Source organism: Mastacembelus armatus, chromosome 14 (genome assembly GCF_900324485.2).
Source record: "Mastacembelus armatus chromosome 14, fMasArm1.2, whole genome shotgun sequence".
NCBI classification, from domain to species: Eukaryota; Metazoa; Chordata; class Actinopteri; order Synbranchiformes; family Mastacembelidae; genus Mastacembelus; species Mastacembelus armatus.
In genome coordinates, this window is record NC_046646.1 from 24,661,250 (window position 1) to 24,689,156 (window position 27,907).

The 27,907-nt window shown below is 43.4% G+C and overlaps 11 protein-coding genes across 13 annotated transcripts; 10 read left to right on the top strand and 1 right to left on the bottom strand.

Annotated features, from left to right (window-relative positions):
- The first annotated feature begins 4,156 nt into the window (after window positions 1–4,156).
- On the top strand, window positions 4,157–4,661 carry LOC113143487 (histone H4-like). The gene has a single exon (XM_026329136.1). The coding sequence runs from the start codon at window positions 4,165–4,167 to the stop codon at window positions 4,474–4,476; it is 312 nt and encodes a 103-aa protein (XP_026184921.1). The 5' UTR covers window positions 4,157–4,164; the 3' UTR covers window positions 4,477–4,661.
- Window positions 4,662–8,124: 3,463 nt separating this feature from the next.
- Window positions 8,125–8,787, top strand: LOC113143483 (histone H2B 1/2-like). Its single transcript, XM_026329133.1, has one exon. It carries the CDS (start codon window positions 8,143–8,145, stop codon window positions 8,512–8,514), a length of 372 nt encoding a protein of 123 aa, XP_026184918.1. The 5' UTR covers window positions 8,125–8,142; the 3' UTR covers window positions 8,515–8,787.
- A 2,203-nt stretch (window positions 8,788–10,990) lies between these two features.
- Window positions 10,991–16,373, top strand: LOC113143476 (histone H2A-like). 3 transcript variants are annotated; one of them, XM_026329123.1, is made up of 2 exons: window positions 10,991–11,382; window positions 16,046–16,373. In XM_026329123.1, exons 1-2 carry the CDS (start codon window positions 11,000–11,002, stop codon window positions 16,293–16,295), a joined length of 633 nt encoding a protein of 210 aa, XP_026184908.1. In that variant the 5' UTR covers window positions 10,991–10,999; the 3' UTR covers window positions 16,296–16,373. The 3 variants fall into 3 exon arrangements, with proteins under 3 accessions (XP_026184908.1, XP_026184909.1, XP_026184911.1); XM_026329126.1 differs by lacking the exon at window positions 16,046–16,373 and having other exon boundaries at window positions 11,000–11,080; window positions 11,186–11,441; XM_026329124.1 differs by lacking the exon at window positions 16,046–16,373 and having other exon boundaries at window positions 10,991–11,441.
- On the top strand, window positions 12,409–12,803 carry LOC113143485 (histone H4). The gene has a single exon (XM_026329135.2). It carries the CDS (start codon window positions 12,469–12,471, stop codon window positions 12,778–12,780), a length of 312 nt encoding a protein of 103 aa, XP_026184920.1. The 5' UTR covers window positions 12,409–12,468; the 3' UTR covers window positions 12,781–12,803.
- On the top strand, window positions 13,644–14,049 carry LOC113143482 (histone H2B 1/2-like). The gene has a single exon (XM_026329132.1). It carries the CDS (start codon window positions 13,663–13,665, stop codon window positions 14,032–14,034), a length of 372 nt encoding a protein of 123 aa, XP_026184917.1. The 5' UTR covers window positions 13,644–13,662; the 3' UTR covers window positions 14,035–14,049.
- Window positions 16,308–17,011, top strand: LOC113143477 (histone H1-like). Its single transcript, XM_026329127.1, has one exon. The coding sequence runs from the start codon at window positions 16,400–16,402 to the stop codon at window positions 17,009–17,011; it is 612 nt and encodes a 203-aa protein (XP_026184912.1). The 5' UTR covers window positions 16,308–16,399.
- A 982-nt stretch (window positions 17,012–17,993) lies between these two features.
- On the top strand, window positions 17,994–18,405 carry LOC113143479 (histone H3). Its single transcript, XM_026329129.1, has one exon. The coding sequence runs from the start codon at window positions 17,995–17,997 to the stop codon at window positions 18,403–18,405; it is 411 nt and encodes a 136-aa protein (XP_026184914.1). The 5' UTR covers window position 17,994.
- A 2,116-nt stretch (window positions 18,406–20,521) lies between these two features.
- On the top strand, window positions 20,522–21,339 carry LOC113143488 (histone H4). The gene has a single exon (XM_026329137.2). It carries the CDS (start codon window positions 20,540–20,542, stop codon window positions 20,849–20,851), a length of 312 nt encoding a protein of 103 aa, XP_026184922.1. The 5' UTR covers window positions 20,522–20,539; the 3' UTR covers window positions 20,852–21,339.
- Window positions 21,340–22,064: 725 nt separating this feature from the next.
- On the top strand, window positions 22,065–22,488 carry LOC113143480 (histone H2A-like). Its single transcript, XM_026329130.1, has one exon. The coding sequence runs from the start codon at window positions 22,078–22,080 to the stop codon at window positions 22,465–22,467; it is 390 nt and encodes a 129-aa protein (XP_026184915.1). The 5' UTR covers window positions 22,065–22,077; the 3' UTR covers window positions 22,468–22,488.
- Window positions 22,489–23,884: 1,396 nt separating this feature from the next.
- LOC113143489 (histone H4-like) lies at window positions 23,885–24,306 on the bottom strand. The gene has a single exon (XM_026329138.2). It carries the CDS (start codon window positions 24,262–24,264, stop codon window positions 23,953–23,955), a length of 312 nt encoding a protein of 103 aa, XP_026184923.1. The 5' UTR covers window positions 24,265–24,306; the 3' UTR covers window positions 23,885–23,952.
- On the top strand, window positions 24,225–27,862 carry LOC113143473 (E3 ubiquitin-protein ligase RNF26-like). The gene is made up of 2 exons (XM_026329120.2): window positions 24,225–24,776; window positions 25,831–27,862. The coding sequence occupies exon 2, from the start codon at window positions 25,837–25,839 to the stop codon at window positions 27,094–27,096; it is 1,260 nt and encodes a 419-aa protein (XP_026184905.1). The 5' UTR covers window positions 24,225–24,776; window positions 25,831–25,836; the 3' UTR covers window positions 27,097–27,862.
- Window positions 27,863–27,907: the final 45 nt, after the last annotated feature.

Below are 27,907 nucleotides of genomic sequence, written 5' to 3' on the forward strand. Positions count from 1 at the left end.
TTCTACAATAAAATTAAACCACAACAGTAAAACAACAAATTTTGCTTAAACAGGAATTAGTTTCCATTTTTTACACATTTGTTCAGTAAATTCAAGTTTAGTTTAAATCAAAATAAATAAAATCTGTTTAATTGAAAAGTGAATTTCATGAGATGTTTGTAAATGAGTCAAATTTATTTGTTTGGTTCAGTTTTGTTTTTCAGATCCTTCATATTTCACCTAAAAACACGTAAAAAACATTAATCATCACTTCAAACTTTGTGGAAAAGGATCAGTTTTCCTTCCAGCATTGATTATATTCATTATATTGATAATATTGATTATATTGATTATATTGATAATATTGATTATATTGATAATATTGATTGGTGATGTGTTTGTTAGAGGAGCTAAACATTTGTTTTTACATATTTGTGAATATTTTCTTTATTATACATCATAACATATTATACCTGTTTTTTATCCGTCATATATTCAGTTATTATCATTTTCATTTGAATCTTTCACAGTTTGATGGAAACGCGTCTTTTTTCTTTCTGTATGTAACAACAACAACAGTCGGTCACATTTTCTCTGCCTGTTCTTGTTGTTGCTCTAAAAACACTTCGACTGTTTTCATCCATGTGCGAGTTGGGAGGAAGCAAAGATGGAGTCAATCGACAAGACGCCATCGTCACTTTTCCTGCTGGATCTCTGTCCACTCTGAGGTCGACACGCACCAAACAACATATGGCCCCGAGGCATGATGGGAAACACTCTTCACCGTGAATCACAGATATTGATATAGATATTGACAGAGATGGATTTGGTGCCATATGCGAAGTAAATGTGGCTCAGTGGTCAAACCGGGTCACTACAACTTCAGCGTTCACGTGACGCACACTGGCCCGAGAAAAGAGCAGCTGGACAACTGGGAATTTAATTTCCTGAGCGTCAAAAAGAAAAAAAAGTGAAATGATTCATTTGTGATTTGGATTTAATCCACTAGATTAAAAATCTGATGTTACATCTGGTGGAGCTGTGGGATATTTCAATTTGTTCCCACTCGTGAGTGTGAAGTCGACTGGAAGTCGAGCTGCTCGGCCTGCAGGAGTCTCAGAGCCACTTCAGTCTTTTTATGGATGGATTTTTTTCAACGTATGTGTCACTGAGAAACTCTCAGAGGAAGGACTGTGATCCAGTATTTTCCCAGGACACACCGAAAGGCCCCGGTTGTCCAGGGTTCAAACCCACAACCTGCAGCTGTGAGGCAGCAGTGCGAACCACTGCTCCACAGGGCCTCAGTCCTTACTCTTTGTATTGTATTTGAATGTGTTTTATTAAAGCACTCTTATTTCCCACCTGTAGGGCAGGTAGAATTTATGCCTTGCTCTTGATCACGTTGCCGCAGGGACTTGAACTGACGACCCTGCAACAGAGGCCGCCATCCCATCCCCCCTGCGATCCCCCCGTGCCCTCCTGAAGAGGAATTATGTGTCTTTATGGATTTATGGGAGATTTATTGTTTTACGCTGATGAGTATTTAGTCTGCTGCAGTAAAGTCACATAAACGCCACAATAATTCTCATCACACACACGAGTATTTGAGTTTTCAAGTGTTTGATAGACGTTAGATTGAGGCTGCAGCTTCTGGTTCTGCTGCGTCTGTCAAATACTGTTAATCAACAAAACGTCATTTCTAGAGATAATTTTGTACCAAGACATTTTATCTTCACATTTATATTTTCAGCCATGAAATTATGTTTGTTTCTGGAAATATTAACTTACATTATCTCTGTGTTTCTTACGTCCAATTAAAGATTCTTCATTTTTATTCTTACAACATAATAAAGTCACTTTCTAACAGAAACAGTCATTTCTGAAATAGACAAATGTCAAATTACATTTATTTTCCTTTGAAATCAGGCGTCTAATAATGAAACCAGCTTACACAGAAAATGTTTTGTCCAACATTCAAGTCTGATTTATTTCAACTTGTGTAAAGTTCATTCCTGGCAAAGCTCATAAACCGAGTCGTTTTATAGTCGCCATAAAGTCCGACTCAGGTAATAATGATCAGATTTTTGTATTATGTTCTAGATTAAAGGGTGTCTGACCTTTGACCTTGTGTTTTATGAAATTAAGATTAAACATAACATTTTTATTTAAAGCTGAAAAAGCAGCTACTGCAGACAAAGGTTATGACTTTTAGTTCAGTGCTGCAGATTTAGTGAAACTTTCACTCTGTGAGCTGGATGATGATGGAAATGCACTGACTTTATATCCAATCATATTATTACTCTTCATGATAATGAATATTATATGATGATGATATGTAAACATCACATCTTTAATCTTACAGGAGTCAAACAGCTGCAGGTCAGGCTCAGATCAGCATGTGAAGATGGTTTAGTGGTTGATCACATCATTAGGTGATCTTCATTTCTTCGTATGAAGGGAAGGACATAGAATAATAAGAAATAACATTTAATAAACAAAGTGCACAGGCAGGTGGGAAGGGGAGGACACAGGGACACAGGGACAACATGCAGACTCAAGACAGAAAGGCCCCGGGTCCACCTAGGTTCAGACCCTAATCCTAACCTGCTGCTGGGAGGACACAGTGAAACACCACTGCTGCACTGGGCCGCCCTGGACTAGTCTCTAGGTTCTGCTGTGACATGTTTGAGCTCTGACTTTCAGTTGAATCCACTTATTATTTTTTATCCACACACTAATGAGAATGAGGACCTAAAGGCCGGAGCAGAGATAAGGAGGATTGTGTGAGTGTCCATCTTGTTTCTGTTTCCCTCTGTCACCTGTCATCAGGTGAACCATTAACCAGCTCCCCGTCATAAAACTCCACTTTATGGAAAGTTTGATGATTGTGGTGGGTTGTAAACAATGAAGCTTTTTATGGCCTCGCTGGCTGTTGTTCACCTTGACACAGTTTGCATGCAAGAAAAACTAAGGATTGTTTAACCCTCTGTAGTCGGGTGTTATGTGACTGCCTCTTTATTTTCATTTTAATAAATGAATTAAAAAATATCAGAGGAAATGTCCAGTAAAATGAGTCTGATGTCTTGGCTCTCACAGATAAATTAATGTCGTGGATTTGACAAAGTGAGTTTGAGACAAAACACTTAGCCCCATGTGGATTTTCTGCTCCTCGGTCCAGGAGGAACAACCATGACATGAAGGAAGAGAAGACAAAAATATATGTGCATGAATAATTAAACGTGTGTTTGAATGAGTTTGTTTTGTATTTATATCCTAAATCTGTGTTTCCCATAGATCATAGGCAGGTGGTTCTGACACAGACGTGTTTTACAGTCGTACAGTCGGTAAGGAAGAGGACACATGTGGGTTTGTGTTTCAGTTTGTTTCCCTTTTTCTCAGAAACACACACTCACACATGTTCCTGCACACAAACACATTTGCATGCTGGTTTATGAAACATAAGAAACACTACTTACAGTAGTTTTGTTAATGGTTTGCATGGATGGATTAGGGGACAACAGGCCCCTGTGACCCCCCACCACTCTACCTTTCTAATGGCCGAACACCGTGATGTGGAGCCTTTTTGTGTTTTTACATGTAGATGTTTCTGTTTTTAGTCAAACTCTCACCCGTTTTTCTCTGTCGCCATTGTGGTTTTGTGTCCTTGTTGTTTTGCATCTTTTTCTCTTGTTTTGTGGCTTTTTGTAGTCATTTGATTGACTTTCCGACAGGGGCCCCCTGACACCCTGGGCCCCGTGGCTGTGCCTGGGCTGTCACCTCTGGGTTAACATGTATATAAACTGTATTATTGTTCATGCTGCGTCAGATCTGAAGTCTCCTGATTACCAGGAGCATTTTTAAAGAAACAAATCCAAATACTCTTCAACAGCAGCAACATAAATATTCACAGTTTGTTTATACACATCATGTTAACAGATTATTATAGACGAAAATTTCAATATGTCATTTCAAAGTTTTTCCTTCTTCTTCTTCTTCTGATGAAAATAACTGTCGTTTGACCATTGACGCCACCACCTGGTGATAAACCGCATCTTCTGATATTTCCGTTGAAGAAAATCTAGCAACGCCCAACAAGGTTGTGGTGTCCTCTCTTACGTCCGCACAGACGCTATAAATGCCACAGTTGCCGCAGCTCATAATTATTCGTCACAGAAGCTACTGACAATGAGCGGAAGAGGCAAAGGCGGTAAAGGACTCGGCAAAGGAGGCGCTAAGCGTCACCGCAAAGTTCTCCGAGACAACATCCAGGGAATTACCAAACCCGCCATCCGCCGTCTGGCTCGCCGCGGTGGAGTGAAGCGTATCTCTGGCCTGATCTACGAGGAGACCCGCGGGGTGCTCAAGGTCTTCCTGGAGAACGTGATCCGCGACGCCGTCACCTACACCGAGCACGCCAAGAGGAAGACGGTCACCGCCATGGACGTAGTCTACGCTCTGAAGAGGCAGGGTCGCACCCTGTACGGCTTCGGAAGCTAAACCTGATCCCGAACCCCCTAAGACACAACGGCTCTTTTCAGAGCCACACACCTGATCTGACGAGCTCAGTCCTTAGTGTTTTTGTTTTAAATTTTATTCCCAAACATGAAACATCATGTGACACGTTGTCGACACGTGAACCACGTGGTCCAGACAGTGACGTGAATAAATGTCTAAAACATGAAGAGAAACTTTATTAGAAAACCTGTCGAATAAACGATTAAAGTGAGTTTTGACGCATCTTGTCCTGATGATGCCGGAACAAACTTAAATTACTCCGTCAGTAATATAAAACAATAAATCATTCAAATCTGTAAAGAGTCTAGTTTTATTTGTCAACGCTCACAACAACAAAACGCTTTTGTGCTTTAGTAAAATAAAGGAGACAGGGTGCTCTCTCTCTCTCATCTCTCTTCACAGACACGTAAAAAAAAACAACCAGAATCTCAGCGAATACGTGTCTCATAAAAATAAGAAACATATGTCTGGAAAGTTTGAAATGTTTTCTTTTACATTAAACAATTCAAGTCGAAAACAAATCATCACTTTTTATATAATTCGTTTGAAAATAAGGAGCGACACGGTTTTTCCTGTCTCACCTCATTATAGCTCACGTGATCCCGCCTCCCACTGGTCGGACTGTTCATATGGAAATAATCTGAGCGGAACCAGGTTTTTTATGTCCACGCCCCCGAGAAATGGCATAAAACGTCAAGCCTCATCGTAGGATTTATTCACTATTCACTTTTCCTGCACCTTTGGATGATGGACCGTGAAGCAGCAGTTCCGGCTCTGGACAGCGACGAAGACTGTACTTTGTCCTCAGAGGAAGATTCGGACTCCGATGACGAATATTTGCATTTCGAAGAGCGACTGGACCCAAAGGAGGATGTGATTCCTGACGAGTAAGCCTTTGGTTATTTCTCTTATATATTATTCCCTTCATGATGTAAAATGTTGTTCGGCTGTATAAAACCACATATGACTGGTGATAGTGTTAAAATATAGTTTATCTGTTATTGGCTGTTCTCTCATCATACTATATACTATATATACTAAGGTACTGTGAAAAATAAATGCTAACAGATGTTACCACAGTTTATTTACTCTGGTAAAATGTGGGCTAATGTGGTGAATATCAGTGAACATCACTATAATCACTATAATGTTAATAATGTAGTTTATTTTACCTTTTTATTGCAGATGTGGGAAAAACGGTGCAAAGGAACCTGTGGCAAAGAGAGCCAAAGCAGACAAGCAGCCCACTCTGTCATGGAAAACAGAGACTGATATTGACGTGGCTCCACAGGCTCTGAGATTCCTGCCCAAACGGGAACCTGGACCACAGCTAAAACCCCGTGATGCACACTCTGCCATGAGTCTCTTCAAGATGTTTTTTTCTGAAAGTGCTGTGTTAACTCTGTGTCGAAACACCAACGCTCAGGCTGCCAAGTCCCGTGCAAAGGGCCGTAAATATAAATGTACCGTTACATTGGGCTGGTCTTCTACATATCCATGGTGAAGTTGAAGTCCATCAGAGACTACTGGCGGCAGGATAGTCTTTTCTCTGTTCCTTTTCCTGCCACAGTCATGTCAAGGGACAGATACCTCACCATTTCATGGAATCTGCACATGAGTCACCCAGGTGCAGACAAGGAAAATGACAGAAAGAGGGGCACGGCTGAACACGACTGTCTTTTCAGGGTCAGACCCCTCATGGACACTATACGGCTTGCATGTAAGACCATTTATCATCCAAGACGAAATCTGGCAGTGAATGAAGGAGTGGTGGCCTGCAAAGCAAACACAGAGATGACTCAGTGCATGAAAGCCACGCCAACCAGGTGGGGCTTCAAGTTGTTTGTTCTTGCGGACTCATCAAATGGATATACGGTGGATTTTGCTGTGTACACAGGGAAGAACAGCTTTCCCACAGGCCATGGACTGTCTTATGATGCTGTGATGTCTCTGTTGGACCGTATAGTTTTGGGCTCTGGGTACCATGTATACATGGATAATTTTTACACTAGTCCCAAACTGCTAACAGACTTGTTTGCTTTGAAGTTTGGTGCATGTGGGACCTACAGAGACAACAGGAAGGGTTGCCCTCAGGATGCAGCTAACTCACTCACCAGCAAATCTGCGAGGGGCTCCATGAGGTGGATTCGAGATGAACATCTTGTGTTTGTGAAATGGATGGACGCACGAGAGGTGTCTGTCTGTTCCACCATCCATGCTGCTCAAACAGGAGACACCATGCAGAGGAGGGTGAAAACACAAAATGGATGGAGGACAAAGAGTTTTCCATGTCCTGCCCCTGTGATTGCCTACAACCAGCATATGGGGGGTGTTGGCCTGTCCGATCAGCTGCTACAGTACTACACTGCACAGCACAAGACAATGAAGTGGTACAGGAAGTTGTTTCCACACTTCTTGGACATTGCGGCCACCAATGCCTATATTGTACACAAAGAGCTTTATGGCAACATGAGCCACAAGGAGTTTATGGAAGAGCTAATTACAGAGCTCTGTAAATAAAACCAAAGTGTTGACCATGTGCCAGTTCCAGGAGCTGGACAGGCCTCAGATGCCACCGCTGGTCGCCGGATCTGTGCGCTTTGCAAAGCAAAGAGTGGCAAGAGGCAGGACACTCCTTGGAATTGCCAGGCATGTGATGTTCACCTGTGTGTTCAGCTGAAAAGGAACTGTTTCCTAGACTGGCACAAAGTTGTGTAGCTGTTCCATTCTGTGTATTATGTGAGAGAAGAGGTTATACATCGGGTGTGAGAGTGGGCTTTTACAAACCTCACACCTGTTTACTGTTCCTGTTTACCTTGTTTTACCCTGAAAGTATCTTCTGTACCATTGACATCTTACTATATTCTAAATAAACTACAAACAGAAAATATACAAATTTCTTTTGTCCTCACTTTCTTCTTCACAGTAATTTCTGCTCAGCCACATTCCTGACTGAAAGGCTCATTGTGCATCTCATTCTGTGAGTCTTTGTCTTCTCAGGTCAATCACATGATTATTCATGATCAGGCCTCGTCTTTTCTGAACAGAAAGTGTCTTGGAAAACTTAAATCAGTGTATTGTTGTGGATGAGTGAACAAGATGATTTTCACATCATTTTGAAGCAAACACTAGTTTTTCACTAACCATGCATAAACACTGTTTTCTCTAAGACACAATCATGTATAAACTTTCTGCTCACATATTTTTGTACCCAGTTTGTGCTGATTACAGTGTTGTCAGACTTTAGACATTAATATGTTTGTTTTTTTGACAAATAAGTGTCTGCTGGAAGGTGAGTCCAAATATTCTGATAATCCTGCCATTGTGCCCATACTCAGACCTAAAATAAAATGGGGGCAGAGCAATATGGGACATACATGACCTTTTAGATTTTATTACAACATATTAGTTAAATATCGGGCTAATATACTATTTTTATTCTCCATCATGGAAACATGAGATTCTCCATAAACACTGCAGACAGCTAAAAGGCGGGAATTTGTCTGGCGCATGCGCAAACCTACTGAGAAAACTAACCAATCCAGGACCAGCGACCGCACAGTAATATTTGCATGAAGGGGACTATAAAAGCAGCGCTCGCCGACAGCACAACCATCAGCTGTAGACGAACTGTCAGAACCAGCAGCCATGCCTGAGCAAGTGAAAGCGCCGAAGAAGGGCTCCAAGAAAGCCGTCTCTAAGAGCGTCACGAAGACCGGCAAGAAGAAGAGGAGGACCAGGAAGGAGAGTTACGCCATCTACGTGTACAAGGTGCTGAAGCAGGTCCACCCCGACACCGGAATCTCCTCCAAGGCCATGAGCATCATGAACTCCTTCGTCAGCGACATCTTCGAGAGGATCGCCGGGGAGGCTTCCCGCCTGGCGCACTACAACAAGCGCTCCACCATCACGTCTAGGGAGATCCAGACCGCCGTCCGCCTGCTGCTGCCCGGCGAGCTGGCTAAGCACGCCGTGTCCGAGGGCACCAAGGCCGTGACCAAGTACACCAGCTCCAAATAAACTGCTCCTGCTGTCACCATCCACCCAAAGGCTCTTTTAAGAGCCACCTAGAGTTTCTGCTAAGAGCTTTAGTCCTGACTTTAAGGTTGTTGTGTCTTTGTAGTTTAGTTTTATGTGAATGATAAAATTTGACTTATAAACTCAACACATGATTATGTAGCTTTAATACCCAAATGATCCTAGTATTAAATTGGCCAAATCACAGTAACACATTAAACTTCTTTACACACAAATCCTCAGCAGGATTGTCCATGTGTGTTGTATCCTTTATTTCTGTAGCAAAACTTTACTTCATGTTCAGAGTAACTTGATCAAAGTTGTTTTGCTTAAAATTCAGAGAATTGCAGCTGTTTGAAGAGGGTTAGTGGGAACATGAACATATCTGAGGAAGTTAATTTGAACATTTCATGGTTTTCTCTTTCGGGTCAGGGTCAATGTCTTGTTGCCTGTATTGACCCTGTAAACAATAAATCCATGGGGAGGAGGTTAAATCAACACATACTCAGAGAGCAGGGTCTCCGTTTCGTATAAAGATCATCATATATATTATATATTGCTCCTTGCAATTCTGTCGGAAAATGCAACACTTCTCAGAAAGTTATTCCAATTGCAAACGTTTTAGTATTGATGAGCTTTTTGTTTTTGTTTGCACTACAGAAACAAAAAAAAGAAAACTTAAAACTTTCACACCTTGTCAAAATTGTAAGAAATAATTGCTTTTAATGTGATGCTCCTGTAATTTGTCTTTAGACACACCTGTGGCAAGTAGCAGGTGTAGGTAATATGGTGAAAAGTTGTCTCAACTTTTGTGTTGTCACATTGAGCGTGGAGAAAAGAAAGGAGCGTACATGAGTGGTACAAGTCCATCTCCAGAGATCTTAATGTTGCAGTATCAAGAGGTTTACGGCTCATGGCGCTGTAGCTGACCTTCCTGGACGTGGACGGAAGAGCAAAATTAATGAAAAATTACAGGCTTGTTCGAATGGTGGATGAAGAACTGCTGATGTGCAGACACATGGTACAACAGTGTCCCCTCGCACTATCCATCACCATCTGAATGAAAAGGGACACTATGGTAGGAGACCCAGGAGGACACCACTGCTGACACAAAGACTGGAGTTTTCCAAAACGTGTGACAAAACCACAATCCATCTGGGAGAATATAATGTGGACAGATGAGACAAAAAGCTTTTTGGTGAAGGACGTCCTGACCCTGTTCACAGAATAAGAAATGAGGCCTTCAAAGAAAAGAACACAGTTCCTACAGAGAAACATGGTGGAGGTTCAAAGATGTTTTGGGGTTGCTTTGCTGCTTCTGGCACTGGATGCCTTGACTGTGTGATCGATGTCACAAAATGATGATTACCAAAGAATTTTGGGGCACGACGTCGCAGCCAGTGTCAGAAAGCTGTGTCAACAGTGGTCATGGGTCTTCCAGCAGGACAATGACCCGAAACACACTTCAGAAAGTAAAATCACCAGCAGAAGTAGCTCATGTAAACAGCTTGCACTGGAGCATAAATGTAAACAATCATATTAATGTGAAGTGGAAGCTTCAATAATATGTCAAGTATTTTTGTGCAAATCTGCCTGTTCATTAGCTGCAGCCACCTAATCTCAATCTAACAGTCCTGCAGTAACAGTGTTGTTCTTTGTGAGCTTAGATTTACCTGGATGGACCAGGTGTGTTTGTGATCTACCCTCACTGGTATAAAAACACAGGCAATGTGTTGATTGAACATTACTCTGCAGTGTGTAGTCACACATTTCTTTACGAGTCCACAAAAATATGGCATTAAGAAATTGTTTTATTTCTAAGATGAACCCTGATTAAAATAAATATTTTAAAATTTTCTGCAGTAAAAGTATTTAGAAACAGCCCCAGCATGAGCCCTTGTCCCCTGGAACATTAACATATGAGCAAATGTTGTCCTCAAATTAAATTAATATGTAGATAATTTAATGTAACTTAACTTGTATTTGAATGTTCATCTTGTGAAAATTAGAGATTTTTCAGATTAGACTGCAGCTATGTCAAAATGAACAGATGCTTTAAGTTCTATATACAACACATGTTTAAGGTGTGGAGGAACTCTGACAGTCACTGAAGTCAAAAAGACAACTTTCATTTTGAAAAGAAACTTTAAGTCTGCTTTTGCATAATAAATCACAAATGGAAAACTGTTCCTTCTTTAGTTTAACTGAGGAAAAGCTACTGATACAATATTTTATTTGTATTGTGAGTCTTAATGTATTTTAATGTAACATGGATCAGGAGCAACAAATGCTTATTTGCCGCGCTTTATTTTGAAATCTTGTACAGAGCGGGAGCGTTGTAAATAAAACAGGACCCTGACGTAAACTGTTTTCTGATTGGACGATAGGGTCGAGCTGACCAATGAGGGAAGAGGAGTAGGAATATAAGGCGGTTTTCGGCGCTGAACGCCACATTCTCTCTTACTAAACCAAGAAAGAAGGTAGAAACATGTCTGGACGTGGTAAAGGAGCCGGTAAAGCCAGAGCCAAGGCAAAGACCCGTTCTTCCCGGGCTGGACTCCAGTTCCCGGTGGGTCGTGTCCACAGACTGTTGAGGAAGGGCAACTATGCCGAGCGCGTCGGCGCCGGAGCCCCGGTGTACCTGGCGGCGGTGCTGGAGTACCTGACCGCTGAGATCCTGGAGTTGGCCGGGAACGCCGCCCGCGACAACAAGAAGACCAGGATCATCCCCCGCCACCTGCAGCTGGCCGTCCGCAACGACGAGGAGCTCAACAAGCTGCTGGGCGGAGTCACCATCGCTCAGGGCGGCGTGCTGCCCAACATCCAGGCCGTGCTGCTGCCCAAGAAGACCGAGAAACCCGCCAAGGCCAAGTAGACTGGACCTGAGCTCCGCTTTACACACACAACGGCTCTTTTAAGAGCCACACACTTTCCACTAAAGGCGAAATTCTTTGTTTTATCTTTAGTGACAGACTAAAACAGATAAAAACCGACACTTTTGGGGCCTGAAGACACTGATGTAATACAGAGAACTGTTTTTTTTTTTTTTTTTACCCCCGAGTAGAGTCTGTGAAAATTGAATGAAACAACATCAATCAGTTTCTCCCCCGGAACAATTAAACTATTCCAGCATAGAACTGATTAATCAATGAAAGACCAAAGTCAGTTCTTATTTCTAAATCCTGTCCTAGTCTGAACTGGTTCCTCCATAAGAAACAAAGGTTCATACAGTTAGGTCATACAAACGAAAGTTAAGTAAAAATCAGTTTTTCTACTAAAATGTAATTAAATTGAAAAATCAGTTTCTACATCAGAGGCCTCCTAAAACAACATCTGAGAGGTCAAAACATTTTTGTATTTTTGTAAAATATATTGTGTGGTATAAAACAGGAACAGCTTTAATGTTTTTAACTGACCACTGAACAGAAACTGAAGTCAAATAATGTGATGTTCCAACACACATATAAAAGTGTATAAAGTGTTTCTAAGCGCCTGTTCATTGTGGTCTCACTGCTCATTAAACTGGTTTTATTTATATATTTATGTGAATCAAACAAACCTGCAGGTGAGCTCAGTGTTTGTTCGCTTTAACAGTCTGGTTGTTGTGACCTTTTCCCAGGATTCATGTCACATCCTCAAAAACCTCCCACGTTCGTCCAAATAACGATTTTATTAGATAATTTAAAGTGGACGATTAATTAATAAAAGTTCATATGATTATTGTCTCAGGTGAAAGATTAACAAGAATAAATGCGTCAGAATTAAAGCAGCAAAAACGTTCGGCATATCATATCTCGGTACAGTCAAATAGTCATATATTAAACTAATATACAAAAATAATGCAGTTTGGCTTCGCCTTCGAAACGTACGATTCCTGTCTTCTCTTACGTCCGCACAGACGCTATAAATGCCACAGTTGCCGCAGCTCCTGGTTCTTCATCACAGAAGTTACTGACAATGAGCGGAAGAGGCAAAGGCGGTAAAGGACTCGGCAAAGGAGGCGCTAAGCGTCACCGCAAAGTTCTCCGAGACAACATCCAGGGAATCACCAAACCCGCCATCCGCCGTCTGGCTCGCCGCGGTGGAGTGAAGCGTATCTCCGGCCTGATCTACGAGGAGACCCGCGGGGTGCTCAAGGTCTTCCTGGAGAACGTGATCCGCGACGCCGTCACCTACACCGAGCACGCCAAGAGGAAGACGGTCACCGCCATGGACGTGGTCTATGCCCTGAAGAGGCAGGGCCGCACCCTGTACGGCTTCGGAGGCTAAACCTGATCCCGAACCCCCTAAGACACAACGGCTCTTTTTAGAGCCACACACTTGATCTGACGAGCTCAGTCCTTAGTGTCTGTGATAAACTAATATACAATATTATACGTATACGTGACTTTTCATGACATTTATATTGGTGTCCTTCGCATTCTTTTCGTATCGCTAAAATATGAACGACACCAACAGTGACAATAAAACTGATTTAGTAGAACAATTCGAGAGAAACTCTCGTTACTCATTTAAACAATCGTGTGAGGAATTAATGTATTCACACATTAAAATTTAGGTCTGTTAATATATACTGTACAATTTCCAGTCCAGTAGGTGGCCCCACTAAACTGGTTTTGCCGTAAAGACAAAGAGGAAAACATGGTGATTTGTGTCACATGACATCCAATACAGGAAGCAGGAGCCGTGATGGCTGAGTGTTTGAACCTTGGTGGATTTACATGAATATTTTCGGTATAAAATGATCATTTGAGCAGTGAGACAGAATCTGCGTGTATGAAAAGGTCCATTGAGGTTTAACATGTCAGCAGGACGTGGGTCTGTAGTTATGGGTTTTACCATTGTCATGGCAGAAACACAACCAGTGTCAGGACAGCTGCTTTAAATGTTGACTATTAGAGCCTGATCTGAACACTTTCAAATGTCGTGTGTCCTCACAAAGACAGAAATACGACATGTCTATATTGTTTAATGAATAAATCGGGTCAGTGTCTAAATTCATAGCGGCCACTTGTTCAACGCATGCGCAAAGAATTCAGCCAATACCGAGCGCGGAACAGCACAGTGACATTTGCATGAAACGCATTTAAAAGAGCCGCCTCGAGGTCGTTTCCATTATCAGCTGTAGACGAACTGTCAGAACCAGCAGCCATGCCTGAGCAAGTGAAAGCGCCGAAGAAGGGCTCCAAGAAAGCCGTCTCTAAGAGCGTCACGAAGACCGGCAAGAAGAAGAGGAGGACCAGGAAGGAGAGCTACGCCATCTACGTGTACAAGGTGCTGAAGCAGGTCCACCCCGACACCGGGATCTCCTCCAAGGCCATGAGCATCATGAACTCCTTCGTCAGCGACATCTTCGAGAGGATCGCCGGGGAGGCTTCCCGCCTGGCGCACTACAACAAGCGCTCCACCATCACGTCTAGGGAGATCCAGACCGCCGTCCGCCTACTGCTGCCCGGCGAGCTGGCTAAACACGCCGTGTCCGAGGGCACCAAGGCCGTGACCAAGTATACCAGCTCCAAGTAAACTGCTCCTGCTGTCTCCATCTACCCAAAGGCTCTTTTAAGAGCCACCTACAGTTTTTGCTAAGAGCTTTAGTCCTGATGTTTTTATTTTTTGGGCTTGTCATGTTATATTTGATTTGACTGTTTTATTTAACAAAGCTGTGATTCTTCAACTTCACTACATGTCAGAGCTAAACTTCCAGTACAATAACTCAAACCTCACATCCTCCCAAGTCTGAGCCAGTCAAAGCAGAAAGGTGGACAAAAACTGAATAGAAAAACTTATTCAAACTTATTTCCCTCCTTTGTCTTTTAATTACATAAAATCTGTGACAAGAGAAACAAGAAGAAAACTGGAGTGAAATGCTCAGATAGACCTTCATGTCCAGCAGGAGTCATTAAACAGTCTCTGCTGCTCTTAAACACTGCAGCATCGTCACCACTGGGAATGTTAGTGTTAGCACTGACTGAGTCCAGCTGTTGTCCAGCTGTAGGACAGTACACGCTGTTTTCCTGGAAACACCTACTGCACCTACGCAGGGTAGTAAACACAGTTAATGGGTCCTGCTGGACTGGAACCAAAGACAGGAAGGATTCAATTTAACGATGCTCCCTGTCGTCCTCGCCTCTGATGAGGCCATGATGACGTCATGGCAACGGCATTGACATACAGGGAGCCCTGCAACAGGTACACAGATATGCACGGTATCCACACAGGTGAAACAAATGTACAGTAACTTACATGTGGTACATTTACTCAACTACTGTACGTCAAGGTGATTCAGTGTGTGTGTCACTGAGTCCAGATCCCATCCAGAGACTGACAGCACCGATGAATGTGTGTGAATCCAGAACCTGGTTCAGCTTATGGGTCTGTGCTGTAGACCTCCATTGTTTTCCAAAAACTATTAAAAACCCAGCAAGGAGCCACACCGCACTGGTGGGAAATTCCCAAGATACAACAAACTATTAGATTTTTTTTGCGTCTGTTGTCACTGCCATGACCTGGTGACCTGTCCATGGTTTTGCACAACTCATCATTTCCCTTATTAGTAATTTTAATAGATGTGCAGGTCAAGTTCATGCTAGTTACATAAGTTTGTTTTGACAAACCCAAACTAAAGATGATCATATAAACATATGACAGTACAGACAAAAATAGGAATCTTAATTGTTTATTTGGGTGTGTAACTTCTAGGCCAGAAGACAGAAAATGTTTTTAAAAAACATGTAATTAGTCCGAGCCACAGAAAACAGTTTTAAATATTCTGACTTTCACAACTTCAGCCTGAAAATCCAAGATTTGTTCTGACATCCATCCCTGTAAAGTCTGACAGAGAACACATTCAGAGGTTATTGAGTTCAAATGAAGAATTTCCAACTGGTAACTTTAAAGATCAATAATCACAAATAATTTGTCAATACATTAAAGGAATAAGACACATGAACATACACTCTATATATAATAGGCTGTAAAACTGAGGTCTGACTAAAACAACCTTAATTATTCAATATAAACAAATGAAAGCTGGAATAGTTTTATCAAATATTTCTTATACTAAGTTTAACTTTGTCATGTCATTAGTGCTAAAAGCCTTTAACTAACATTTAATATTCTAATATTAAATGTTATTGCAGGGGACTTGAATCATGCCTCAGGTTTTTACTGAAGCTGTTTTTATAGGACTAAGTCGTTCAGAGTCGATCTGTTCATCAGTGAGAAAAGTGTCATTTCTAACATTTAAGTGATTTTTTGTAAAACACTGGGTCTAATTGTCCTGAAGTGACCAGGAAACGGCTGCACTTTATTGTTGTTTCACGTTGTCTCCGTGCCGACCGAAGGCTGCGGCTCCGTGACTCTCAGCCACCATCACTGTGTTTGCTGCGACCAGAACAGCTTCAATTTATTACAAAGTCTTTACCCGCACATGGCTGTTTTCACTTCGAGTCCCTGGACAAACATGTGGGTCAGAGGGAAAACAGCTTTTGGCGGAGGTTCGGTCCATTTTAAGTTATTTTAGGAGAGAAATGAGTGGGAAAAGTCGCCGAGCAGCGTCGGCCACGGCCGTGAAAATGTGGGGTTTGGAGGCTCCACAAACAAAACGCCGAGAACACCAGAGCTGTACGTGGTTTCTGGACGAAGAGACGAGTGTCCGCTATCATCTCACTTCACTGTCGCCCTGCAGCTCCTCTCCCACGGCCATTTTTCAGCGTTTTATCGGTGAAGAGAAAACACAAGTGTCCCTGGATTCACGCAGCACGGCAGAGCCACGGGCGGGCTGAGTCTCTACGGTTCTCATGGTGTGTTTAAGAGCAGCGCCTGCGCGGGGATCCGCACACTCTGACTCTCGTCTGACCGTGAGAAGGAACTCGACTCGAACTACGACATGGCAGAAGTAGCTCCAGCTGCACCTCCCGCCGCCGCTCCGGCCAAGGCAGCCAAGAAGAAGGCAGCCAAGCCGAAGAAGGCCGGTCCCAGCGTCGGGGAGCTGATCGTTAAAGCAGTGACCGCATCCAAGGAGCGGAGCGGAATGTCCGCGGCCGCGCTGAAGAAAGCTCTGGCTGCCGGAGGCTACGACGTGGAGAAGAACAAGGCTCGCGTCAAGACCGCGATCAAGGGTCTGGTGACAAAGGGCACTTTGGTCCAGACCAAGGGCACCGGCGCTTCTGGCTCTTTTAAGATCAACAAGAAAGCTGACACAAAAGTCAAGAAGCCAGTGAAGAAGGCTGCTGCTCCTAAAGCCAAGAAACCAGCCGCAAAGAAGCCCGCAGCCGCCAAAAAGCCCAAAGCAGCAGCCGCCAAGAAGCCAGCTGCCGCAAAGAAGTCTCCTAAGAAGGTCAAGAAGCCCGCAGCGGCCAAAAAGGCAGCAAAGAGCCCCAAGAAGGCCCCCAAGAGCCCCAAGAAGGTGGTGAAGAAGGCGCCTGCTGCCAAGAAGGCTCCAGCAAAGAAGGCTGCAAAGCCCAAGGCAGCAAAGAAGGCAGCGCCTAAGAAGAAGTGAAGTGGCCTCCTTTAAAAGTATAAAACAAAACAAAGGCTCTTTTAAGAGCCACCCACATGTTCAGTGAAGAGCTTGGTCCTTTCTAGGTTTGAGTCTGCAGGTCTAGAGCTGTAATAAACATTTGATCTTCACCTTATTTAAACTTAAATCAACCTTTTCATCTGCTTTCACACAAACAAACCACATAAGTGATGCAGAAGAAACTGGTCCCTTTTATCAATATGTTACTTTTATTTATCAATATGTTCCCACTTAATAAGATCACTGAATCACTTAAATTGATCTCCTGTACAGTGTATTTACTTCTGCCAACATAAAGACATTACACACACTAAGTACTCTAATGATATATAACAACATACTTTAATATCATGATACTTTACTCCCAAATACTTTTTCATTGTGGTCTCATTACTTTTACTTTGAAAAGGCCTGAATGGTTTCCCCTGCACTGCACCAAATCCTTCTGGTAACTTACAGGCCCTGAGCTGTGATCGATTGATCGACTTCTAGTGCAGCTCAGTGTTGATTCATTTCTCATTTAAAAGTCCAAATCAAGCTGATACGTCCAAGTCCCTGTGGGTTTGTTTAGTCTGTGTCAAACACAAAGAATAATGATCAACTATAAATGGATGAAACATCAGATCAGAATATCTATAACATAAATGTTTAAATGTGTCGAATCGTTAATGCTGCTGTGAGCTCTTGATCAATAAAGTTCTTAATCTGACTCTCGATCATTGAACCGACTGCAGCAGTTGTTCCAGCTGCCTGCGGGAGGCTGAGCTCGGTTTAGGCGCAATATTTGAAAAAAAAGATTCCTCCAATAAGATTCAGACGGGGCTGAGCTCACGAGGGGGCGCCCACCAATCAGAATCCAGAGGCCGAAGCAGCGTCACAGCTTCGCCGCCGGTCTCAGAGTATAAAAGGAGCCGATCGGCGCAGTTTCCTCATGTTCTCTCTAGTCCAGAGAAGAAGAAGAAATGGCCCGAACCAAGCAGACCGCCCGCAAATCCACCGGAGGCAAAGCCCCCAGGAAGCAGCTGGCCACCAAGGCTGCCCGTAAGAGCGCCCCGGCCACCGGCGGAGTCAAGAAGCCCCACCGTTACAGGCCCGGTACCGTGGCTCTGCGAGAGATCCGCCGCTACCAGAAATCCACCGAGCTGTTGATCCGCAAGCTGCCCTTCCAGCGCCTGGTCAGGGAGATCGCTCAGGATTTCAAGACCGATCTGCGCTTCCAGAGCTCGGCCGTCATGGCTCTGCAGGAGGCCAGCGAGGCTTACCTGGTGGGCCTGTTCGAAGACACCAACCTGTGCGCCATCCACGCCAAGAGGGTCACTATCATGCCCAAAGACATCCAGCTGGCCCGACGCATCCGCGGAGAGAGAGCTTAGACTCCCCCAGCCTTATCCAAACCGACAACGGCTCTTTTAAGAGCCACATACCTCCACTTTCAGAGCAGCACCTTCCTTTTTTCATGTCACATCAAATGTTCAAAACTTTCATTCTATTGGTGAAAACACTCAATGTACTTCCTGTTGGAGCCTTTAGTCCCAGTTACAGCCTCATTTTACACTCACCAACTTTATCTGGATTTTACTTTTTGTAAAGTGTCAAATCATTTTCACCTCAAGACACTTTCCATAGGAAACAAAATGTCTGATTAAGCTCTTGGTTTAATCAACAAACATGTTTAGATTTATTCAAAAAGCTGACGTCTGTAACTATAAAGTCCCTTTTCAGGCTCAACTTCTATGTTTATGGTCAAATGTCCCGGAAGGAGCTGCTCCTGTTTTAAAACCAGTCGAGGCAGATGGCCGCCCAAAGTGAGTCTGGTTCTGATGGAGGTTTTCTCTTCTGTCAGGAAGTTTTTCCTCTCCACTGTCACCAAGTGCTGCTCATAAAGGATTTATTGGGTTTTGAATTGAATTTTGTTCTTTGTGCCTGAGAAGAAAAGAACAAAACCTACAGGGACCACAATCCTTGTGAAACCATGACTATAGACTCTGACATGTCTGATTAGAGGACTGGAAAGTTACATTTCAGTTTCTTAACCAGCTGTTATGTTTCTGCATCACAGTGAACAGAGCAGGACTGAGAAGATCTGTTTCACTTTATCTGGGAGGAAACTGCATCAAGGTGTTAACACATATTTGACCAGGGCTCATTCACAGATGAAGAGTTTGAAGTTCCTGTGCTTTACACGGCCAGAGACACCCAGGACCAGGTGCACGTGCTGTTATGGATAAAAGAAGGATGCAGGCAGTTTGAGTTCCTATGTCCAGAGGCAGACCTTAGCTGCAGGAAGGAAACCATGAATGTGATGCAGGAAACAACATTTCAGATTTGCAGTCCAAACTGACTCGCTGCAGTGAGAGACTTTTTATTTTTATAAAAAAAAAAAACATTATTTTGTGAAGACAAATTGATTTAGTACATGTGAACATCTCCTGTATGTTGGGAATGTACAGTGAGAGTAGAGAACTTTTACAGCTGTGTCATAGGTCTGGCCCAGTTCATTTATAGTTTGTTATTCTTCATGTTAAACACGTGCACGCGCACACACACACACAAGAACAGCTTTATGTGCCTGAACAATGAAATTATATGTGACGGTCTGAGAGAACGGGGTAGGGGCTGCTGGACTGCTGGCAGTTACACTTTGTTTGGACCTGAATCAATCAGCAACACTCCTAAATATCCATATAAACTGGTTCTTAGCTGAAAATGTGTTTTTTTTGTTTAGATATTCTCAGGTACATTATATGTTTCATCAAGGAGTCCAGCTCTGTCCGGCTCTGTCCTCTGGACTCAGTGAGGGAGGTGGGGACAGAAGGGTCCTGGCTAAACTAAGATCTATGCTGGACCACGAGTCTCACCGTCTACTTGACGGACTGTCTGCCCTGGAGAGCAGCTTCAGTGACAGACTGATCCACCCTGATTCCACAGGTCTTTCCTTCCTGCTGTCAGACTCTACAATGATCAGACTAACACTGTATATGTGTCATCCATCTGCTGTGACCATGTCCAACACTGTTTTATAAGGTGAATCCCATCAGATCAATATACTGTAGTCACTTTACCTGTTATTTATTTATTTATCCATCCATATACTGGACATACCCATAGGCACATATTGTACACACTTATAGTTTTTGTAGCTTCATAGTTTTATTCCACTTAGTATTTTTAATGTTTTTAATTTCTTATTTATCTCACATCTTCTGGCCCTCTGCTGTGTTTTTGTACTTACTGTTTCAACAAGACAATGTCCGCACTGCGGGACAAATAAAGGTTTTTCTTATCTTCTCTATGAAGTTAAGTTCTGTCTAATAGAACAGACATCAATTAGAAATATCCCTGAGAAAAGTCACTTGGCTGAGGAAGGTGTCCTGTTGAAATGTGGGACGGGCCTCAGTGTTTAGCGCTTCCTGTCTTCTCTTACGTCCGCACAGACGCTATAAATACCGACACTCACGGTGGGTTTGTCTCATTCGACTTCTACGAACCTGATCCATTGATTCAACAATGAGCGGAAGAGGCAAAGGTGGTAAAGGACTCGGCAAAGGAGGCGCTAAGCGTCACCGCAAAGTTCTCCGAGACAACATCCAGGGAATCACCAAACCCGCCATCCGCCGTCTGGCTCGCCGCGGTGGAGTGAAGCGTATCTCCGGCCTGATCTACGAGGAGACCCGCGGGGTGCTCAAGGTCTTCCTGGAGAACGTGATCCGCGACGCCGTCACTTACACCGAGCACGCCAAGAGGAAGACGGTCACCGCTATGGACGTGGTCTATGCGCTGAAGAGGCAGGGCCGCACTCTTTACGGCTTCGGAGGCTAAACCTGATCCCAGACTCACTAAGACACAACGGCTCTTTTCAGAGCCACACACTTGATCTGACGAGCTCAGTCCTTAGTGTCTGTGATAAACTGTAATATACAATATTAGTGTTGTCACGTGACATTTATATTGTAATCCTAAAAAAGTGCAATATAATATATATTACAGCCACTGATACTGATCTTTCCTGCATGAACAAAAAATGTACCATTTTATTTAGTGAATCTAAGCCACAAAGAGCAGTGGACTCCAGACCATGTAAGTGGAGTAAACCACGTTAGAGGCACCTTGTTGTAATTAAACCAGATTTTGTGATGTGTTTTCTGCCTGTGTTCATAGATGCACCAGATGTAACTTGCATATAAAAATGTGTTTCAGTAATGAAATCAATGTTAGTACTTGGTCTGATGGTAGTGTGTAGACGAGTACTGGACTAGTGGGTGTGAAGTGGATGGAATAACAATATATATAAATATATTTGTGCTCGATACAGAGAATTGTTTTTTTCTTTTTCAGTGGTGGTGTCTGGATAAACCTGGTGCAACTTTGCTGCTTCAAACAGTCAGTGAGATTTAGTGGTTTGTCAAAATGAAAGACAGATCACGAGTTCTTCCAGATTAGATCCTAATGTGTCCCGGAGGTGTGTATTGTTCCTGATGGGTCAGCTGGTGCTGCAGGATTTCCTCCCAGACCTGTCAAGTATGGTGGTCTCTGGTAAATCCCAATCCATCTCTGGTTCTGAGAGGTTTGGTCAGAATCACGCACAGGTCATTTTATATTATGTTGTGTTTTTATTGTAGGATATTAGGCTGTTTATGGCACTTAGAAACCGCTAAGAAGATACTACAGACGTTTAGAACTACAAAATGACAGTTTACATTTGAATGTTATTTGTGTTAATTTAAATACTTTCTATTTAATTATATACTTTTTTACTTTTTCACAGTGTGTTTTTTTCTGTTAGTATTCAGAAACATCCCAGGAGGTTTTTATATTCTGGTTGGTTTATCTGTAATCAGGGTTAAGTTACTCGGCTTGACTTTTCTGCCGCGCTTTGTTTTGAAATTTGAGCGGAGAGAGGTGACATGAGACCCTGACGTAAACTGTTTTCTGATTGGACGAGAGGATCGAGCTGACCAATGAGGGAAGAGGAGTAGGAATATAAGGCGGTGTTTGTGGCTAAACGCCACATTCTCTCTTACTAAACCGAGAAAAGAAGTAGCAACATGTCTGGACGTGGAAAGACCGGTGCCGGCAAAGCCAGAGCCAAGGCTAAGACCCGTTCTTCCCGGGCTGGACTCCAGTTCCCGGTGGGTCGTGTCCACAGGCTGCTGAGGAAGGGCAACTACGCCGAGCGCGTCGGCGCCGGAGCCCCGGTGTACCTGGCGGCGGTGCTGGAGTACCTGACCGCTGAGATCCTAGAGTTGGCCGGGAACGCCGCCCGCGACAATAAGAAGACCAGGATCATCCCCCGCCACCTGCAGCTGGCCGTCCGCAACGACGAGGAGCTCAACAAGCTGCTGGGCGGAGTCACCATCGCTCAGGGCGGCGTGCTGCCCAACATCCAGGCGGTGCTGCTGCCCAAGAAGACTGAGAAACCTGCCAAGGCCAAGTAGACTAGACCTGAGCTCCGCTTTACACACACAACGGCTCTTTTAAGAGCCACACACTTCCCTTAAAGAGCCACTTCCGGTTATTGTCTGACTTCAATATCAAATTTGATCTGTGAAAGTAAATGAACTGTCACTAAACATAAAGTGAAAGTTACATATATCAAATCCTGTTATATGGTCACATTTCACGTGTTCAGTGCTGATAAACGTCAAAGCAATAAGTGACATTTGGTTTGTCCATGTAAAATGTTCTCAAATAAATTAAAAACTAAAATCACATCAGGGCTTTCTTGAATCAGACTATTCAGAACAAACCAGCAGCAGTTTCACTGCAATCTGCCATTAACTCCATCTTTATATGATACGTAGGTACGAGTGTCATATACAGTGATTGATATATTGATCCCCTTCAACACAATCATAGGGCTGAAGATAACAGAGGTGTTGCTATGACAACCAGAAATATAAGCAGGCAAATTTAATCTTTTCTTTTTATTTAAAGATCTTCTCCTTTGGGCTGCTCCCTTCAGGGGTCTCCACAGCCAATCATCTGCCTCCATTTAACCCTATCCTCTGTATCCTCCTTCACTACATCCAAGAACCTCCTCTTTGGTCTTCCTCTAGGCCTCCTTCCTGGCAGCTCTAACCTCAGCATCCTTTTACCAATGTATTCACTGTCCCTCCTCTGAACATGTCCAAAGCATCTCAATCTGGCTTCCCTGGCTTTTTCTCCAAACCATCTAACATGAGCTGTCCCTCTGATGGACTCATTCCTGATCCTATCCATCCTCGTCACTCCCAGAGAGAACCTCAACAATTTCAGCTCTGCTACCTCCAGCTCTGCCTCCTGTCTTTGTCTCAGTGCCACTGTCAACATTGCTGGTCTCACCACTGTCTTGTCCACCTTTCCTTTCATTCTTGCTGACACTCTTTTGTCACACATCACACCTGACACTTTCCTCCACCCGTTCCAACCTGCTTGAACATGTCCCTTCACTTCTTTTCCACACTCTCTGTTGCTCTGGACTGTTGACCCTAGGTCCTTAAAATCCTCCACCTTCTTCACCTCTACTCCCTGTAACCTCACCGTTCTACTTGAGTCCCTCTCATTTACACACATGTACTCTGTTTTACTGCTGCTAACCTTATGGTCCATTTTGTGATTTATCTGAGACAAATGTTTGCTGTGGAACAGAAGTTTCTCGTGAAACAATTGATTATTAAACACGAGACTTTTACTAGTGAAGAAATAAAAAGTTAGAAGTACAATTGTGTTAAATGTTTCCTAATATTTTTTCAGTTTTTAGGAAAGATCAGTATCAGTGGCTGTAAAATACATTATATTGCACTTTTAGGACACTACGACAATATAAATGTCACGTGACAACACGTATATTAGTTTATCACAGACACTAAGGACTGAGCTCGTCAGATCAGGTGTGTGGCTCTGAAAAGAGCCGTTGTGTCTTAGGGGGTTCGGGATCAGGTTTAGCTTCCGAAGCCGTACAGGGTGCGGCCCTGCCTCTTCAGAGCATAGACCACGTCCATGGCGGTGACCGTCTTCCTCTTGGCGTGCTCGGTGTAGGTGACGGCGTCGCGGATCACGTTCTCCAGGAAGACCTTGAGCACCCCGCGGGTCTCCTCGTAGATCAGGCCGGAAATACGCTTCACTCCACCGCGGCGAGCCAGACGGCGGATGGCGGGTTTGGTGATTCCCTGGATGTTGTCTCGGAGAACTTTGCGGTGACGCTTAGCGCCTCCTTTGCCGAGTCCTTTACCGCCTTTGCCTCTTCCGCTCATTGTCAGTAGCTTCTGTGACGAATAATCATGAGCTGCGGCAACTGTGGCATTTATAGCGTCTGTGCGGACGTAAGAGAAGACAGGAAGCGAGTCTCATAAGAAAAATGTCAACGAAGCGTCTGGTTTGTTTGTTGGACAAAGAAACGTTAAATCTGCTTTAACTGCTTTGGCTCTAAAGATTTGTGTTGTCATTTTACTGATTGAATAGTTAATGAAGCAGAATAATCAATAATGAAAATGATAATTGTTCGCTGTCTTTGGAAATATCAACACGTTATTTAAAGCTGAAGTTAAAATCTTAGTAATAATAGTAAATAATAAACATTAAAAGGGTCCAGTCCGTCATTTATTACATCGCTTCACAGTCGGAACCAGCAGGTGGCGCTAACAGGCTTTTTAAACCGCCGCCGTCAAAAACCACGAAGAAGAGTCAACGCAAACATGCATGGTCGAGGGTCGTGCATCTTAATTAAAACAGCAGCGGTTACGTTTGTCTGCGAGATGCTGCCACGGTGAGTCACGTACATTGATTCCCTGAAAGTCCCTGAAGGTTTATTTTGTTTTTTGTTTGTTTGTAGCTAACGTTAGCTGGCTAGCAGGCTAATGGTACCGGATGTTGTGTGCTAACGCTAACAGTAGCGCAGTTAGCATGCAGCTGCTGCCTGACTCGAGTCTTCACACACAATCGGGATAAAATGAGTTTAACGTAGAAATTAAGAAGTGAATTAATTGTCCGATCCTTGTTAATATTTTTGCCGTTCTATGTAAACATCATCGCCGTTTGTTTTTAGCTCAGTTCCGGTGTCACCTAGCTAAACTAAACCTGCTGCTGTAATACCAAACTCCCCTGAAATATCATCTCATTTAAAAACAATCGGGGGTTAAATATTTGAAGTATTTCAATTAGAGCTCTTCTTAATAATATCTGTCCATCAGAGCAACACATTTATTGATATTCATTGAACTTTTTCTGACCAACTGGTTCAGAATTGTTTAAAAAAACTTCTAATAGTCCCAATAGTGTTTAAAACCAAGTAACTCAGATATATAATAAATCTTCTATCTTGTTGATATCAGGCAGGAAAAACATCTGTCAGGACAAAATCAGCAGTTTTGTGTTCACTTTGTTTAGGAAACTTAATGTTTGTTGTCTAAAAGTCACACAAGCCTGTTGAGGTTAATTTAGTCAGTGTTGCTGGGATGTACTGACTGTTTAATGTGCCAATATGTTGAATGTTTCATTGTTATTTCAGTTTCCTTCATATTGAATTATTTTCTATGTGATTTTATAGAAAGTAATAAATGTAATTTGCTGATGCTGCTGGAAACAGATAATTGCAGTTTATATGGTTTCGATGTTACAGTGGTGAGAAGGACATTTGTTGACCCTCTGTCTTATTTAGTCCTTGAACCCTGTAAAAGCCAGCAGAGGTCAGTGTGGAGCCTCTTCCAGTTAAATATGATAAATAACAGAATATATTGCATTTCCACCCTTGGTGTGATTGATTAGTGCTTGTTGACATGTATCATCATGCAGCTCTAACTGGGTTTGTGATTCCTCTCCAGCCTGATATGGATGAAGTGAACTTTGTGTCTGTAGCTGTTGGGGGATGTGCGGACGCCGGCCGCCTGCTGCTCGACCTGCTTGTCAGGAAGTTCAGCTCCTTGTTTCGCCTCCTGTCCGGCATGGCCGTCTGCGTCCACCACGCTGCGCTCGCGTTGAGCGTCTCCAGTTTGGCCGAATACTGGAACTTTGCTCTTTTCTGTTTCCTCACCGCTGCCGAGTTTGTGTCCAGTGCCGCCCATACAGGGCTGCAAGTTGTGACGGGGTGGCTGCAGATGTTTGGAGGAGTGTTGGAGACCTTGAAGATGGTCGGACACCTGTTTTGTCACATGGCGTGGCGCACCGAGGACCTGATGCACCGCGGGTTAATCTCCGGAAGCTGTATCCTGCGGCAGACGTGCAAAGGGGTCTGCGTCACACTGGGCTTCGTTCTCTACTTTGTCAACAAGGTGGTAAACACGGCCCTCATCAGCTTGCAGAGCTGCCTGTCTGCAGCGGCAGGCCCTGTGCATAAAGTCTTTGAACTGACTCTGACTCTGATGACCTTCGTGTACAGCTGTCTCGTCGGTGCCTCTGTGATGCTGTGGACGTCCGGCCAGCTACTGCTGGACTTCCTGGGAGCACTGGGACACCTTTGCATCATTGTTTTCAATTCCCGTGGACTGCTCATCTTGGCCGTTCTGCTCTTGGTGGCTTTGGTCTTACTGAACCCCAGGCTTCCTGTCTTCGCCGGACACCTGTGCCTTCGTTTTGTCAACACTCTGCCGGGAACTCATTGTGTACAGACGACTATTCACAGGTTGTATGCAGTGATACTGGAACCAGCTCTTGTGGATCAGGTGGTCCGTGCCAGGACAACACAGGACATGAGCAGAACGAGGCTCCCACAGGTAGAAACAGGCGGTTTACTAACTGAAGCCGACCTGCCGCTGCTGAATGAATTGACCCAGCCAGACTCAGTCCAGCTTCACGATAAACTGGATGGCAAGCCGGCCAGTGGCTGCAGGACCGGTATGACTCTGGGTCCACGGGATGTCGACAGCCCTGTGACAGATGGTGAGCTGCTCAGCCTGCTGAAGGAGCAGGAGGAACGGAAAAAGTGTGTCATATGTCGGGATTTGATTAAGACGGTTCTGTTGCTGCCGTGCCGGCACCTCTGCCTCTGCCGGCACTGTGCCAACATCCTGACCCAGGGCCGACCGGTCCAGCAGCGCTGCTGTCCTCTCTGCAGGCAGCACATCAGCCAGACCATGGACGTCTTCCTCTGACATGTGATGGAGCAAACTGCAGTTACTGAAACACAATATGGCTGCTGCTTAGTCTGTGCTCTCAGCTGCTGCGATTAGTCACTGCAGTAATAAAACAATAAAAATAAACTTCTTATGTTAAATTTTAAAATAAATTAAGTAAAAATTCTCTGGATCCAGTGTCTCCAATGTTGACAATAAGTCGTCAGTGTGATTGTCCAAAATTCAAACTTGGTGTTTTGGCTTCTGAAATGATTATTGATCTGTTGGTCCTTTTGTTGTTGTTGTTGTTGTTTACAGAGCAGAACATGACAAATGTTTTTTGTTCAACTGAAATAGAGAAAAATGATCAGCAGGCTAATCAATAATGAAATGCTCATTGATTGTGGCTTTAATATTATTACCACAATATTGTACAATGGCATTTCTTTGCAATCCATCAACGCTTTGCTGTAAACCATTTTTCTTGAGTTTCCATTTGCACTGGTGGGATTTCACTGGATACTCTGGTCTTAGTAGAAACACAAAATGTATTTTGCTGGTGTTGTATCTTTAAACTTGAAAATATGTTTCGCTTCTATTTGTTTGCCAGAAAATCCAAAGTGACAAACAGAAGCTGCTAAAATGCAGAAACGTTTTTGAACTGAACCAATTATTGACACTGGATTTATGCACCTGAAGGTTTGTGCCAAAGACTCCAAGTTACCTTTGTTTTTGTACTTATGCAGTTTTATTTGTATTTTGAACAATTATTTAAAACAATATATATAAAGGTGGTTAAACCAAGTATCTTTTGTGATGTGTTTGTGTGACTCGTGAAGCCGATTGTTGC

Coding starts and splice junctions, on each gene's coding strand:
- LOC113143487 (XM_026329136.1), top strand. CDS start 4,165: ATGAGCGGAAGAGGCAAAGGCGGTAAAGGACTCGGCAAAGGAGGCGCT.
- LOC113143483 (XM_026329133.1), top strand. CDS start 8,143: ATGCCTGAGCAAGTGAAAGCGCCGAAGAAGGGCTCCAAGAAAGCCGTC.
- LOC113143476 (XM_026329123.1), top strand. CDS start 11,000: ATGTCTGGACGTGGTAAAGGAGCCGGTAAAGCCAGAGCCAAGGCAAAG. Junction 11,383..16,045: donor GAGAAACCCGCCAAGGCCAA/GTAGACTGGACC, acceptor GAGAGAAATGAG/TGGGAAAAGTCGCCGAGCAG.
- LOC113143485 (XM_026329135.2), top strand. CDS start 12,469: ATGAGCGGAAGAGGCAAAGGCGGTAAAGGACTCGGCAAAGGAGGCGCT.
- LOC113143482 (XM_026329132.1), top strand. CDS start 13,663: ATGCCTGAGCAAGTGAAAGCGCCGAAGAAGGGCTCCAAGAAAGCCGTC.
- LOC113143477 (XM_026329127.1), top strand. CDS start 16,400: ATGGCAGAAGTAGCTCCAGCTGCACCTCCCGCCGCCGCTCCGGCCAAG.
- LOC113143479 (XM_026329129.1), top strand. CDS start 17,995: ATGGCCCGAACCAAGCAGACCGCCCGCAAATCCACCGGAGGCAAAGCC.
- LOC113143488 (XM_026329137.2), top strand. CDS start 20,540: ATGAGCGGAAGAGGCAAAGGTGGTAAAGGACTCGGCAAAGGAGGCGCT.
- LOC113143480 (XM_026329130.1), top strand. CDS start 22,078: ATGTCTGGACGTGGAAAGACCGGTGCCGGCAAAGCCAGAGCCAAGGCT.
- LOC113143489 (XM_026329138.2), bottom strand. CDS start 24,264: ATGAGCGGAAGAGGCAAAGGCGGTAAAGGACTCGGCAAAGGAGGCGCT.
- LOC113143473 (XM_026329120.2), top strand. CDS start 25,837: ATGGATGAAGTGAACTTTGTGTCTGTAGCTGTTGGGGGATGTGCGGAC.